This window comes from Coregonus clupeaformis, chromosome 17 (assembly GCF_020615455.1).
Source record: "Coregonus clupeaformis isolate EN_2021a chromosome 17, ASM2061545v1, whole genome shotgun sequence".
Lineage (NCBI taxonomy): Eukaryota > Metazoa > Chordata > Actinopteri > Salmoniformes > Salmonidae > Coregonus > Coregonus clupeaformis.
In genome coordinates, this window is record NC_059208.1 from 34,196,714 (window position 1) to 34,212,067 (window position 15,354).

The following is a 15,354-nucleotide window of genomic DNA, read 5'->3' on the forward strand; positions in this document are numbered from 1 at the left end:
CTCAGCTGCATCCATCCTCACAAACCACATGCGGCACACTTATCTTCCAGGCTGCCCCAAAGGTCAGGAGGTCCTTGGTGATTTTCCCATCAGGCAGTTGAAACTCATCATTCTTGTTGTCGTTGAAATTGCCACACAGACCACAGGTCTTGCCTCGGTAGTTGCCAGGGACGGTGACCATGACGTGGTACACAAGGTCATAGGTGACTCTCAGACCGAAGTCTGTTATGATGACATCGTAGGTGCCCTCTTGGTAGGCCTGCACTGCTCCGTTGTTTAGATTCACAGGGAGGCTCATCATAATTCCATTTACCTGGATGAATGACATATCAAATATGACAAGCCTTACCTAATTATATGCACTAGGTTAGTTATAGTTATATACTTGATGACCTCTTTTATTATCTTAAAGTGATTACGGAATTGTCTCATGTTAATTAATCAAACACAAAAAATAGTATGTGTGCATTTGTCACACCAGTCAAATTAAATACTAACCATTATCATTCCTGCTTGATTCTTCCTTAGAACCAGGGTGTTACCATAGACTTCTACAGCCACAAGCTTGGCAACGGCTACCTTTGGATTATTTGACATGGCGTACCACTTCTCGTTCTCCACCACTACAGAGAAGGGGTTGAGGCGGGTGCCCTCTAGATGGCAGCCTTGAGCTGCAGTGTAGGTGCAGGTACCTTGGAAGTCATAGGTGCTGTTGTCAAAGGTCTTGTAATGTGGGTCACCTGAGATGGTGCAGACTCCCTTTCTAACACAGCCCAGGTGACCATTCATGACCTGGCAGCTCTCGTCAGCCTTGCACTTGGTGGCCTCACATTTCACATCACCAGAGGCAGTGCAGGTGCAGAGCTCCTGGCAATCCTCTGACAACACAGACTCACCAATCTGAGGGAGAGAAATAGGTACAGTACATTGTTATTGTGGCAGTGTTATAAGGATGCAGTTCTTATAATAGAGGGACATACACTTTATCTTTGAATTTACATTGAATAATACCTTATTGGACTATACATTTACAATAAACAATTGTACATTACAGTATACACGTATTTTCTGAAAGATATATCTGACAATAATGTGTATTTGTGGTACATAATGTTCTATTGTAAAGTAAACACAACACATTGTTGGAACAGTGGGGAAAAAAAGTATTTAGTCAACCACCAATTGTGCAAGTTCTCCCACTTAAAAAGATGAGAGAGGCCTGTAATTTTCATCATAGGTACACGTCAACTATGACAGACAAAATGAGGAAAAAAATCCAGAAAATCACATTGTAGGATTTTTTATGAATTTATTTGCAAATTATGGTGGAAAATAAGTATTTGGTCAATAACAAAAGTTTCTCAATACTTTGTTATATACCCTTTGTTGGCAATGACACAGGTCAAACGTTTTCTGTAAGTCTTCACAAGGTTTTCACACACTGTTGCTGGTATTTTGGCCCATTCCTCCATGCAGATCTCCTCTAGAGCAGTGATGTTTTGGGGCTGTCGCTGGGCAACACAGACTTTCAACTCCCTCCAAAGATTTTCTATGGGGTTGAGATCTGGAGACTGGCTAGGCCACTCCAGGACCTTGAAATGCTTCTTACGAAGCCACTCCTTCGTTGCCCGGGCGGTGTGTTTGGGATCATTGTCATGCTGAAAGACCCAGCCACGTTTCATCTTCAATGCCCTTACTGATGGAAGGAGGTTTTCACTCAAAATCTCACGATACATGGCCCCATTCATTCTTTCCTTTACACGGATCAGTCGTCCTGGTCCCTTTGCAGAAAAAACAGCCCCAAAGCATGATGTTTCCACCCCCATGCTTCACAGTAGGTATGGTGTTCTTTGGATGCAACTCAGCATTCTTTGTCCTCCAAACACGACGAGTTGAGTTTTTACCAAAAAGTTCTATTTTGGTTTCATCTGACCATATGACATTCTCCCAATCCTCTTCTGGATCATCCAAATGCACTCTAGCAAACTTCAGACGGGCCTGGACATGTACTGGCTTAAGCAGGGGGACACGTCTGGCACTGCAGGATTTTGAGTCCCTGGCGGCGTAGTGTGTTACTGATGGTAGGCTTTGTTACTTTGGTCCCAGCTCTCTGCAGGTCATTCACTAGGTCCCCCCGTGTGGTTCTGGGATTTTTGCTCACCGTTCTTTTGATCATTTTGACCCCACGGGGTGAGATCTTGCGTGGAGCCCCAGATCGAGGGAGATTATCAGTGGTCTTGTATGTCTTCCATTTCCTAATAATTGCTCCCACAGTTGATTTCTTCAAACCAAGCTGCTTACCTATTGCAGATTCAGTCTTCCCAGCCTGGTGCAGGTCTACAATTTTGTTTCTGGTTTCCTTTGACAGCTCTTTGGTCTTGGCCATAGTGGAGTTTGGAGTGTGACTGTTTGAGGTTGTGGACAGGTGTCTTTTATACTGATAACAAGTTCAAACAGGTGCCATTAATACAGGTAACGAGTGGAGGACAGAGGAGCCTCTTAAAGAAGAAGTTACAGGTCTGTGAGAGCCAGAAATCTTGCTTGTTTGTAGGTGACCAAATACTTATTTTCCACCATAATTTGCATATAAATTCATAAAAAATCCTACAATGTGATTTTCTGGATTATCTTTTCTCAATTTGTCTGTCATAGTTGACGTGTACCTATGATGAAAATTACAGGCCTCTCTCATCTTTTTAAGTGGGAGAACGTGCACAATTGGTGGCTGACTAAATACTTTCTTTCCCCACTGTATATGTTCTAGGTAAACCCCACCTTGTAGGTGCGTCCTTTGTGGTAACAGCTGCACAGGTCCCACTTAACACAGCCTGTCCCGTTGAAGTAGTAGTCTGTATTGCAGGCACAGCCCTCAGCACAAGTGGTGGGGCAGGTGATAATGTCAGAGAGGCCGGGACATGGGGTGGCACAGATCTCAGAGCAGCTCTGGTAGTGGCTGTTGGCAGGACAGTCCAGGGCTACAGAGGAATAGATTAAGTAATTAGACATGCAATATAATGTCCAGCCACAACACTCAATACTCCAGCCTGCAGGAATCAAAATCACCTTTATTTGCCAAATACATTTACAAGTACCAGGAATTTGACCTGATGAAATGGTGCTGAAAACAAGAGTCAGAATATACAGACAGAATATATAGATGAAAGAAAGCCAAAGCTAAATGTGTCCCAATCCACAGGTTGGTAAATACTTACGACAGAAGGTTGGTGTTCTCCAGTTACTGATGTTAACCCCAAAGTCCTGGCAGTCGATCATGTATGCTGATATGCTGTGACAGAGAACCTTACGGTCTCCCTCAGACAAGCAGACATCATAGACACAATCGCTGAAGTAAGAGGCAGGGTCTATCACATTGTGGCAGGCGGCGAAGGGACCTTTAGGGTTTGTGATGATACTACAGTCGGCCTCAAATATGGCTTTTTTATTAGCGTCACACTTGGGGCAAAATTCTCCGCTGCATCCATCCTCACAAACCACATGCGGCACACTTATCTTCCAGGCTGCCCCAAAGGTCAGGAGGTCCTTGGTGATTTTCCCATCAGGCAGTTGAAACTCATCATTCTTGTTGTCGTTGAAATTGCCACACAGACCACAGGTCTTGCCTCGGTAGTTGCCAGGGACGGTGACCATGACGTGGTACACAAGGTCATAGGTGACTCTCAGACCGAAGTCTGTTATGATGACATCGTAGGTGCCCTCTTGGTAGGCCTGCACTGCTCCGTTGTTTAGATTCACAGGGAGGCTCATCATAATTCCATTTACCTGGATGAATGACATATCAAATATGACAAGCCTTACCTAATTATATGCACTAGGTTAGTTATAGTTATATACTTGATGACCTCTTTTATTATCTTAAAGTGATTACGGAATTGTCTCATGTTAATTAATCAAACACAAAAATAGTATGTGTGCATTTGTCACACCAGTCAAATTAAATACTAACCATTATCATTCCTGCTTGATTCTTCCTTAGAACCAGGGTGTTACCATAGACTTCTACAGCCACAAGCTTGGCAACGGCTACCTTTGGATTATTTGACATGGCGTACCACTTCTCGTTCTCCACCACTACAGAGAAGGGGTTGAGGCGGGTGCCCTCTAGATGGCAGCCTTGAGCTGCAGTGTAGGTGCAGGTACCTTGGAAGTCATAGGTGCTGTTGTCAAAGGTCTTGTAATGTGGGTCACCTGAGATGGTGCAGACTCCCTTTCTAACACAGCCCAGGTGACCATTCATGACCTGGCAGCTCTCGTCAGCCTTGCACTTGGTGGCCTCACATTTCACATCACCAGAGGCAGTGCAGGTGCAGAGCTCCTGGCAATCCTCTGACAACACAGACTCACCAATCTGAGGGAGAGAAATAGGTACAGTACATTGTTATTGTGGCAGTGTTATAAGGATGCAGTTCTTATAATAGAGGGACATACACTTTATCTTTGAATTTACATTGAATAATACCTTATTGGACTATACATTTACAATAAACAATTGTACATTACAGTATACACGTATTTTCTGAAAGATATATCTGACAATAATGTGTATTTGTGGTACATAATGTTCTATTGTAAAGTAAACACAACACATTGTTGGAACAGTGGGGAAAAAAAGTATTTAGTCAACCACCAATTGTGCAAGTTCTCCCACTTAAAAAGATGAGAGAGGCCTGTAATTTTCATCATAGGTACACGTCAACTATGACAGACAAAATGAGGAAAAAAATCCAGAAAATCACATTGTAGGATTTTTTATGAATTTATTTGCAAATTATGGTGGAAAATAAGTATTTGGTCAATAACAAAAGTTTCTCAATACTTTGTTATATACCCTTTGTTGGCAATGACACAGGTCAAACGTTTTCTGTAAGTCTTCACAAGGTTTTCACACACTGTTGCTGGTATTTTGGCCCATTCCTCCATGCAGATCTCCTCTAGAGCAGTGATGTTTTGGGGCTGTCGCTGGGCAACACAGACTTTCAACTCCCTCCAAAGATTTTCTATGGGGTTGAGATCTGGAGACTGGCTAGGCCACTCCAGGACCTTGAAATGCTTCTTACGAAGCCACTCCTTCGTTGCCCGGGCGGTGTGTTTGGGATCATTGTCATGCTGAAAGACCCAGCCACGTTTCATCTTCAATGCCCTTACTGATGGAAGGAGGTTTTCACTCAAAATCTCACGATACATGGCCCCATTCATTCTTTCCTTTACGGATCAGTCGTCCTGGTCCCTTTGCAGAAAAACAGCCCCAAAGCATGATGTTTCCACCCCCATGCTTCACAGTAGGTATGGTGTTCTTTGGATGCAACTCAGCATTCTTTGTCCTCCAAACACGACGAGTTGAGTTTTTACCAAAAAAAGTTCTATTTTGGTTTCATCTGACCATATGACATTCTCCCAATCCTCTTCTGGATCATCCAAATGCACTCTAGCAAACTTCAGACGGGCCTGGACATGTACTGGCTTAAGCAGGGGGACACGTCTGGCACTGCAGGATTTTGAGTCCCTGGCGGCGTAGTGTGTTACTGATGGTAGGCTTTGTTACTTTGGTCCCAGCTCTCTGCAGGTCATTCACTAGGTCCCCCCGTGTGGTTCTGGGATTTTTGCTCACCGTTCTTTTGATCATTTTGACCCCACGGGGTGAGATCTTGCGTGGAGCCCCAGATCGAGGGAGATTATCAGTGGTCTTGTATGTCTTCCATTTCCTAATAATTGCTCCCACAGTTGATTTCTTCAAACCAAGCTGCTTACCTATTGCAGATTCAGTCTTCCCAGCCTGGTGCAGGTCTACAATTTTGTTTCTGGTTTCCTTTGACAGCTCTTTGGTCTTGGCCATAGTGGAGTTTGGAGTGTGACTGTTTGAGGTTGTGGACAGGTGTCTTTTATACTGATAACAAGTTCAAACAGGTGCCATTAATACAGGTAACGAGTGGAGGACAGAGGAGCCTCTTAAAGAAGAAGTTACAGGTCTGTGAGAGCCAGAAATCTTGCTTGTTTGTAGGTGACCAAATACTTATTTTCCACCATAATTTGCATATAAATTCATAAAAATCCTACAATGTGATTTTCTGGATTATCTTTTCTCAATTTGTCTGTCATAGTTGACGTGTACCTATGATGAAAATTACAGGCCTCTCTCATCTTTTTAAGTGGGAGAACGTGCACAATTGGTGGCTGACTAAATACTTTTTTTTCCCCCACTGTATATGTTCTAGGTAAACCCCACCTTGTAGGTGCGTCCTTTGTGGTAACAGCTGCACAGGTCCCACTTAACACAGCCTGTCCCGTTGAAGTAGTAGTCTGTATTGCAGGCACAGCCCTCAGCACAAGTGGTGGGGCAGGTGATAATGTCAGAGAGGCCGGGACATGGGGTGGCACAGATCTCAGAGCAGCTCTGGTAGTGGCTGTTGGCAGGACAGTCCAGGGCTACAGAGGAATAGATTAAGTAATTAGACATGCAATATAATGTCCAGCCACAACACTCAATACTCCAGCCTGCAGGAATCAAAATCACCTTTATTTGCCAAATACATTTACAAGTACCAGGAATTTGACCTGATGAAATGGTGCTGAAAACAAGAGTCAGAATATACAGACAGAATATATAGATGAAAGAAAGCCAAAGCCAAATGTGTCCCAATCCACAGGTTGGTAAATACTTACGACAGAAGGTTGGTGTTCTCCAGTTACTGATGTTAACCCCAAAGTCCTGGCAGTCGATCATGTATGCTGATATGCTGTGACAGAGAACCTTACGGTCTCCCTCAGACAAGCAGACATCATAGACACAATCTCTGAAGTAAGAGGCAGGGTCTATCACATTGTGGCAGGCGGCGAAGGGACCTTTAGGGTTTGTGATGATACTACAGTCGGCCTCAAATATGGCTTTTTTATTAGCGTCACACTTGGGGCAAAATTCTCCGCTGCATCCATCCTCACAAACCACATGCGGCACACTTATCTTCCAGGCTGCCCCAAAGGTCAGGAGGTCCTTGGTGATTTTCCCATCAGGCAGTTGAAACTCATCATTCTTGTTGTCGTTGAAATTGCCACACAGACCACAGGTCTTGCCTCGGTAGTTGCCAGGGACGGTGACCATGACGTGGTACACAAGGTCATAGGTGACTCTCAGACCGAAGTCTGTTATGATGACATCGTAGGTGCCCTCTTGGTAGGCCTGCACTGCTCCGTTGTTTAGATTCACAGGGAGGCTCATCATAATTCCATTTACCTGGATGAATGACATATCAAATATGACAAGCCTTACCTAATTATATGCACTAGGTTAGTTATAGTTATATACTTGATGACCTCTTTTATTATCTTAAAGTGATTACGGAATTGTCTCATGTTAATTAATCAAACACAAAAATAGTATGTGTGCATTTGTCACACCAGTCAAATTAAATACTAACCATTATCATTCCTGCTTGATTCTTCCTTAGAACCAGGGTGTTACCATAGACTTCTACAGCCACAAGCTTGGCAACGGCTACCTTTGGATTATTTGACATGGCGTACCACTTCTCGTTCTCCACCACTACAGAGAAGGGGTTGAGGCGGGTGCCCTCTAGATGGCAGCCTTGAGCTGCAGTGTAGGTGCAGGTACCTTGGAAGTCATAGGTGCTGTTGTCAAAGGTCTTGTAATGTGGGTCACCTGAGATGGTGCAGACTCCCTTTCTAACACAGCCCAGGTGACCATTCATGACCTGGCAGCTCTCGTCAGCCTTGCACTTGGTGGCCTCACATTTCACATCACCAGAGGCAGTGCAGGTGCAGAGCTCCTGGCAATCCTCTGACAACACAGACTCACCAATCTGAGGGAGAGAAATAGGTACAGTACATTGTTATTGTGGCAGTGTTATAAGGATGCAGTTCTTATAATAGAGGGACATACACTTTATCTTTGAATTTACATTGAATACTACCTTATTGGACTATACATTTACAATAAACAATTGTACATTACAGTATACACGTATTTTCTGAAAGATATATCTGACAATAATGTGTATTTGTGGTACATAATGTTCTATTGTAAAGTAAACACAACACATTGTTGGAACAGTGGGGGAAAAAAGTATTTAGTCAACCACCAATTGTGCAAGTTCTCCCACTTAAAAAGATGAGAGAGGCCTGTAATTTTCATCATAGGTACACGTCAACTATGACAGACAAAATGAGGAAAAAAATCCAGAAAATCACATTGTAGGATTTTTTATGAATTTATTTGCAAATTATGGTGGAAAATAAGTATTTGGTCAATAACAAAAGTTTCTCAATACTTTGTTATATACCCTTTGTTGGCAATGACACAGGTCAAACGTTTTCTGTAAGTCTTCACAAGGTTTTCACACACTGTTGCTGGTATTTTGGCCCATTCCTCCATGCAGATCTCCTCTAGAGCAGTGATGTTTTGGGGCTGTCGCTGGGCAACACAGACTTTCAACTCCCTCCAAAGATTTTCTATGGGGTTGAGATCTGGAGACTGGCTAGGCCACTCCAGGACCTTGAAATGCTTCTTACGAAGCCACTCCTTCGTTGCCCGGGCGGTGTGTTTGGGATCATTGTCATACTGAAAGACCCAGCCACGTTTCATCTTCAATGCCCTTACTGATGGAAGGAGGTTTTCACTCAAAATCTCACGATACATGGCCCCATTCATTCTTTCCTTTACACGGATCAGTCGTCCTGGTCCCTTTGCAGAAAAACAGCCCCAAAGCATGATGTTTCCACCCCCATGCTTCACAGTAGGTATGGTGTTCTTTGGATGCAACTCAGCATTCTTTGTCCTCCAAACACGACGAGTTGAGTTTTTACCAAAAAGTTCTATTTTGGTTTCATCTGACCATATGACATTCTCCCAATCCTCTTCTGGATCATCCAAATGCACTCTAGCAAACTTCAGACGGACCTGGACATGTACTGGCTTAAGCAGGGGGACACGTCTGGCACTGCAGGATTTGAGTCCCTGGCGGCGTAGTGTGTTACTGATGGTAGGCTTTGTTACTTTGGTCCCAGCTCTCTGCAGGTCATTCACTAGGTCCCCCCGTGTGGTTCTGGGATTTTTGCTCACCGTTCTTTTGATCATTTTGACCCCACGGGGTGAGATCTTGCGTGGAGCCCCAGATCGAGGGAGATTATCAGTGGTCTTGTATGTCTTCCATTTCCTAATAATTGCTCCCACAGTTGATTTCTTCAAACCAAGCTGCTTACCTATTGCAGATTCAGTCTTCCCAGCCTGGTGCAGGTCTACAATTTTGTTTCTGGTTTCCCTTTGACAGCTCTTTGGTCTTGGCCATAGTGGAGTTTGGAGTGTGACTGTTTGAGGTTGTGGACAGGTGTCTTTTATACTGATAACAAGTTCAAACAGGTGCCATTAATACAGGTAACGAGTGGAGGACAGAGGAGCCTCAAAGAAGTTACAGGTCTGTGAGAGCCAGAAATCTTGCTTGTTTGTAGGTGACCAAATACTTATTTTCCACCATAATTTGCATATAAATTCATAAAAATCCTACAATGTGATTTTCTGGATTATCTTTTCTCAATTTGTCTGTCATCGTTGACGTGTACCTATGATGAAAATTACAGGCCTCTCTCATCTTTTTAAGTGGGAGAACGTGCACAATTGGTGGCTGACTAAATACTTTTTTCCCCCACTGTATATGTTCTAGGTAAACCCCACCTTGTAGGTGCGTCCTTTGTGGTAACAGCTGCACAGGTCCCACTTAACACAGCCTGTCCCGTTGAAGTAGTAGTCTGTATTGCAGGCACAGCCCTCAGCACAAGTGGTGGGGCAGGTGATAATGTCAGAGAGGCCGGGACATGGGGTGGCACAGATCTCAGAGCAGCTCTGGTAGTGGCTGTTGGCAGGACAGTCCAGGGCTACAGAGGAATAGATTAAGTAATTAGACATGCAATATAATGTCCAGCCACAACACTCAATACTCCAGCCTGCAGGAATCAAAATCACCTTTATTTGCCAAATACATTTACAAGTACCAGGAATTTGACCTGATGAAATGGTGCTGAAAACAAGAGTCAGAATATACAGACAGAATATATAGATGAAAGAAAGCCAAAGCCAAATGTGTCCCAATCCACAGGTTGGTAAATACTTACGACAGAAGGTTGGTGTTCTCCAGTTACTGATGTTAACCCCAAAGTCCTGGCAGTCGATCATGTATGCTGATATGCTGTGACAGAGAACCTTACGGTCTCCCTCAGACAAGCAGACATCATAGACACAATCTCTGAAGTAAGAGGCAGGGTCTATCACATTGTGGCAGGCGGCGAAGGGACCTTTAGGGTTTGTGATGATACTACAGTCGGCCTCAAATATGGCTTTTTTATTAGCGTCACACTTGGGGCAAAATTCTCCGCTGCATCCATCCTCACAAACCACATGCGGCACACTTATCTTCCAGGCTGCCCCAAAGGTCAGGAGGTCCTTGGTGATTTTCCCATCAGGCAGTTGAAACTCATCATTCTTGTTGTCGTTGAAATTGCCACACAGACCACAGGTCTTGCCTCGGTAGTTGCCAGGGACGGTGACCATGACGTGGTACACAAGGTCATAGGTGACTCTCAGACCGAAGTCTGTTATGATGACATCGTAGGTGCCCTCTTGGTAGGCCTGCACTGCTCCGTTGTTTAGATTCACAGGGAGGCTCATCATAATTCCATTTACCTGGATGAATGACATATCAAATATGACAAGCCTTACCTAATTATATGCACTAGGTTAGTTATAGTTATATACTTGATGACCTCTTTTATTATCTTAAAGTGATTACGGAATTGTCTCATGTTAATTAATCAAACACAAAAATAGTATGTGTGCATTTGTCACACCAGTCAAATTAAATACTAACCATTATCATTCCTGCTTGATTCTTCCTTAGAACCAGGGTGTTACCATAGACTTCTACAGCCACAAGCTTGGCAACGGCTACCTTTGGATTATTTGACATGGCGTACCACTTCTCGTTCTCCACCACTACAGAGAAGGGGTTGAGGCGGGTGCCCTCTAGATGGCAGCCTTGAGCTGCAGTGTAGGTGCAGGTACCTTGGAAGTCATAGGTGCTGTTGTCAAAGGTCTTGTAATGTGGGTCACCTGAGATGGTGCAGACTCCCTTTCTAACACAGCCCAGGTGACCATTCATGACCTGGCAGCTCTCGTCAGCCTTGCACTTGGTGGCCTCACATTTCACATCACCAGAGGCAGTGCAGGTGCAGAGCTCCTGGCAATCCTCTGACAACACAGACTCACCAATCTGAGGGAGAGAAATAGGTACAGTACATTGTTATTGTGGCAGTGTTATAAGGATGCAGTTCTTATAATAGAGGGACATACACTTTATCTTTGAATTTACATTGAATACTACCTTATTGGACTATACATTTACAATAAACAATTGTACATTACAGTATACACGTATTTTCTGAAAGATATATCTGACAATAATGTGTATTTGTGGTACATAATGTTCTATTGTAAAGTAAACACAACACATTGTTGGAACAGTGGGGGAAAAAAGTATTTAGTCAACCACCAATTGTGCAAGTTCTCCCACTTAAAAAGATGAGAGAGGCCTGTAATTTTCATCATAGGTACACGTCAACTATGACAGACAAAATGAGGAAAAAAATCCAGAAAATCACATTGTAGGATTTTTATGAATTTATTTGCAAATTATGGTGGAAAATAAGTATTTGGTCAATAACAAAAGTTTCTCAATACTTTGTTATATACCCTTTGTTGGCAATGACACAGGTCAAACGTTTTCTGTAAGTCTTCACAAGGTTTTCACACACTGTTGCTGGTATTTTGGCCCATTCCTCCATGCAGATCTCCTCTAGAGCAGTGATGTTTTGGGGCTGTCGCTGGGCAACACAGACTTTCAACTCCCTCCAAAGATTTTCTATGGGGTTGAGATCTGGAGACTGGCTAGGCCACTCCAGGACCTTGAAATGCTTCTTACGAAGCCACTCCTTCGTTGCCCGGGCGGTGTGTTTGGGATCATTGTCATACTGAAAGACCCAGCCACGTTTCATCTTCAATGCCCTTACTGATGGAAGGAGGTTTTCACTCAAAATCTCACGATACATGGCCCCATTCATTCTTTCCTTTACACGGATCAGTCGTCCTGGTCCCTTTGCAGAAAAAACAGCCCCAAAGCATGATGTTTCCACCCCCATGCTTCACAGTAGGTATGGTGTTCTTTGGATGCAACTCAGCATTCTTTGTCCTCCAAACACGACGAGTTGAGTTTTTACCAAAAAAGTTCTATTTTGGTTTCATCTGACCATATGACATTCTCCCAATCCTCTTCTGGATCATCCAAATGCACTCTAGCAAACTTCAGACGGACCTGGACATGTACTGGCTTAAGCAGGGGGACACGTCTGGCACTGCAGGATTTGAGTCCCTGGCGGCGTAGTGTGTTACTGATGGTAGGCTTTGTTACTTTGGTCCCAGCTCTCTGCAGGTCATTCACTAGGTCCCCCGTGTGGTTCTGGGATTTTTGCTCACCGTTCTTTTGATCATTTTGACCCCACGGGGTGAGATCTTGCGTGGAGCCCCAGATCGAGGGAGATTATCAGTGGTCTTGTATGTCTTCCATTTCCTAATAATTGCTCCCACAGTTGATTTCTTCAAACCAAGCTGCTTACCTATTGCAGATTCAGTCTTCCCAGCCTGGTGCAGGTCTACAATTTTGTTTCTGGTTTCCTTTGACAGCTCTTTGGTCTTGGCCATAGTGGAGTTTGGAGTGTGACTGTTTGAGGTTGTGGACAGGTGTCTTTTATACTGATAACAAGTTCAAACAGGTGCCATTAATACAGGTAACGAGTGGAGGACAGAGGAGCCTCAAAGAAGTTACAGGTCTGTGAGAGCCAGAAATCTTGCTTGTTTGTAGGTGACCAAATACTTATTTTCCACCATAATTTGCATATAAATTCATAAAAAAATCCTACAATGTGATTTTCTGGATTATCTTTTCTCAATTTGTCTGTCATCGTTGACGTGTACCTATGATGAAAATTACAGGCCTCTCTCATCTTTTTAAGTGGGAGAACGTGCACAATTGGTGGCTGACTAAATACTTTTTTCCCCCACTGTATATGTTCTAGGTAAACCCCACCTTGTAGGTGCGTCCTTTGTGGTAACAGCTGCACAGGTCCCACTTAACACAGCCTGTCCCGTTGAAGTAGTAGTCTGTATTGCAGGCACAGCCCTCAGCACAAGTGGTGGGGCAGGTGATAATGTCAGAGAGGCCGGGACATGGGGTGGCACAGATCTCAGAGCAGCTCTGGTAGTGGCTGTTGGCAGGACAGTCCAGGGCTACAGAGGAATAGATTAAGTAATTAGACATGCAATATAATGTCCAGCCACAACACTCAATACTCCAGCCTGCAGGAATCAAAATCACCTTTATTTGCCAAATACATTTACAAGTACCAGGAATTTGACCTGATGAAATGGTGCTGAAAACAAGAGTCAGAATATACAGACAGAATATATAGATGAAAGAAAGCCAAAGCCAAATGTGTCCCAATCCACAGGTTGGTAAATACTTACGACAGAAGGTTGGTGTTCTCCAGTTACTGATGTTAACCCCAAAGTCCTGGCAGTCGATCATGTATGCTGATATGCTGTGACAGAGAACCTTACGGTCTCCCTCAGACAAGCAGACATCATAGACACAATCTCTGAAGTAAGAGGCAGGGTCTATCACATTGTGGCAGGCGGCGAAGGGACCTTTAGGGTTTGTGATGATACTACAGTCGGCCTCAAATATGGCTTTTTTATTAGCGTCACACTTGGGGCAAAATTCTCCGCTGCATCCATCCTCACAAACCACATGCGGCACACTTATCTTCCAGGCTGCCCCAAAGGTCAGGAGGTCCTTGGTGATTTTCCCATCAGGCAGTTGAAACTCATCATTCTTGTTGTCGTTGAAATTGCCACACAGACCACAGGTCTTGCCTCGGTAGTTGCCAGGGACGGTGACCATGACGTGGTACACAAGGTCATAGGTGACTCTCAGACCGAAGTCTGTTATGATGACATCGTAGGTGCCCTCTTGGTAGGCCTGCACTGCTCCGTTGTTTAGATTCACAGGGAGGCTCATCATAATTCCATTTACCTGGATGAATGACATATCAAATATGACAAGCCTTACCTAATTATATGCACTAGGTTAGTTATAGTTATATACTTGATGACCTCTTTTATTATCTTAAAGTGATTACGGAATTGTCTCATGTTAATTAATCAAACACAAAAATAGTATGTGTGCATTTGTCACACCAGTCAAATTAAATACTAACCATTATCATTCCTGCTTGATTCTTCCTTAGAACCAGGGTGTTACCATAGACTTCTACAGCCACAAGCTTGGCAACGGCTACCTTTGGATTATTTGACATGGCGTACCACTTCTCGTTCTCCACCACTACAGAGAAGGGGTTGAGGCGGGTGCCCTCTAGATGGCAGCCTTGAGCTGCAGTGTAGGTGCAGGTACCTTGGAAGTCATAGGTGCTGTTGTCAAAGGTCTTGTAATGTGGGTCACCTGAGATGGTGCAGACTCCCTTTCCAACACCCTGGCAATCCCTGACACCGTTCTTCACCTCACACTTCTCATGGGGGCCACAGCTGAACTTCACACACTTCACCTGATAAATAAAATAAGACATAGTTAATTAGGCCATGAAAATATCCTTCACATCAAAACTTTTATTGTTTGGATGTATAGATTAACACTTGATTTGATCAAGGTCAAACATGTTTCTTTGCTCAAATATTTAAATGTTCAACTAAACCATCGTTCCAAAATGTTAATACACATACAGCTACATTGGAAGTATTTACAGAATTTAAACAAAAATACAGAAAATGGACCAAAAGGCAAATATGTGACTTTAGGCATGTCTTACTAAGACCAATGTAAACGTACCTTGCCATTGCATGTGCACTCCTCCTGGCAGAGTCCATTGGGATGGAAGACTTGTCCATTTTTGTAGTATCTATTGTTGTAAAGACAACCACATTGCGAGAGTGGCACACATTCGTCTCCACTGAGAATGAAACCAGCATCACAAACCCATCCTTCCTGACACAGAGCCTTACAGTTGGTGGAGGCAGAGAGGCTATTACAAGTAGCAGGGCAGCCATTTGCACAAATCTCATAGTGACTGTTCGCAGGGTGTTTGAACTCTGGAGATAAATAGAATTGATGAACATTTGATTAATGAATTTTGGGGCAACAACTCTGTGAAGAATAATACTGATATAAGGTCAATATTTTAAAAAATGGAATGTCTGACTCACCGCAG

General features: G+C 43.6%; 1 protein-coding gene across 1 annotated transcript; it reads right to left on the reverse strand.

Moving 5' to 3' along the window:
• Position 1: 1 nt before the first annotated feature.
• LOC121585743 (IgGFc-binding protein-like) lies at positions 2–14,715 on the reverse strand. The gene is made up of 14 exons (XM_041902055.2): positions 14,350–14,715; positions 13,598–14,165; positions 13,161–13,360; positions 10,890–11,291; positions 10,138–10,705; positions 9,701–9,900; positions 7,431–7,832; positions 6,679–7,246; positions 6,242–6,441; positions 3,965–4,366; positions 3,213–3,780; positions 2,776–2,975; positions 499–900; positions 2–313 (listed from the first exon to the last, which is right to left on the reverse strand). The coding sequence occupies exons 1-14, from the start codon at positions 14,713–14,715 to the stop codon at positions 2–4; spliced, it is 5,358 nt and encodes a 1,785-aa protein (XP_041757989.2).
• Between the last annotated feature and the right edge of the window lie 639 nt (positions 14,716–15,354).

Excerpts from the sequence above, each read along its gene's own strand:
- LOC121585743 (XM_041902055.2), bottom strand. The coding sequence starts at position 14,715 with ATGTCTTATTTTATTTATCAGGTGAAGTGTGTGAAGTTCAGCTGTGGC. Across the intron at positions 13,361-13,597 it reads GAGAACACCAACCTTCTGTC|CCCTGGACTGTCCTGCCAAC; the intron begins GTAAGTATTTAC and ends ATTCCTCTGTAG. Across the intron at positions 7,247-7,430 it reads ATCAAGCAGGAATGATAATG|GTAAATGGAATTATGATGAG; the intron begins GTTAGTATTTAA and ends TCATTCATCCAG.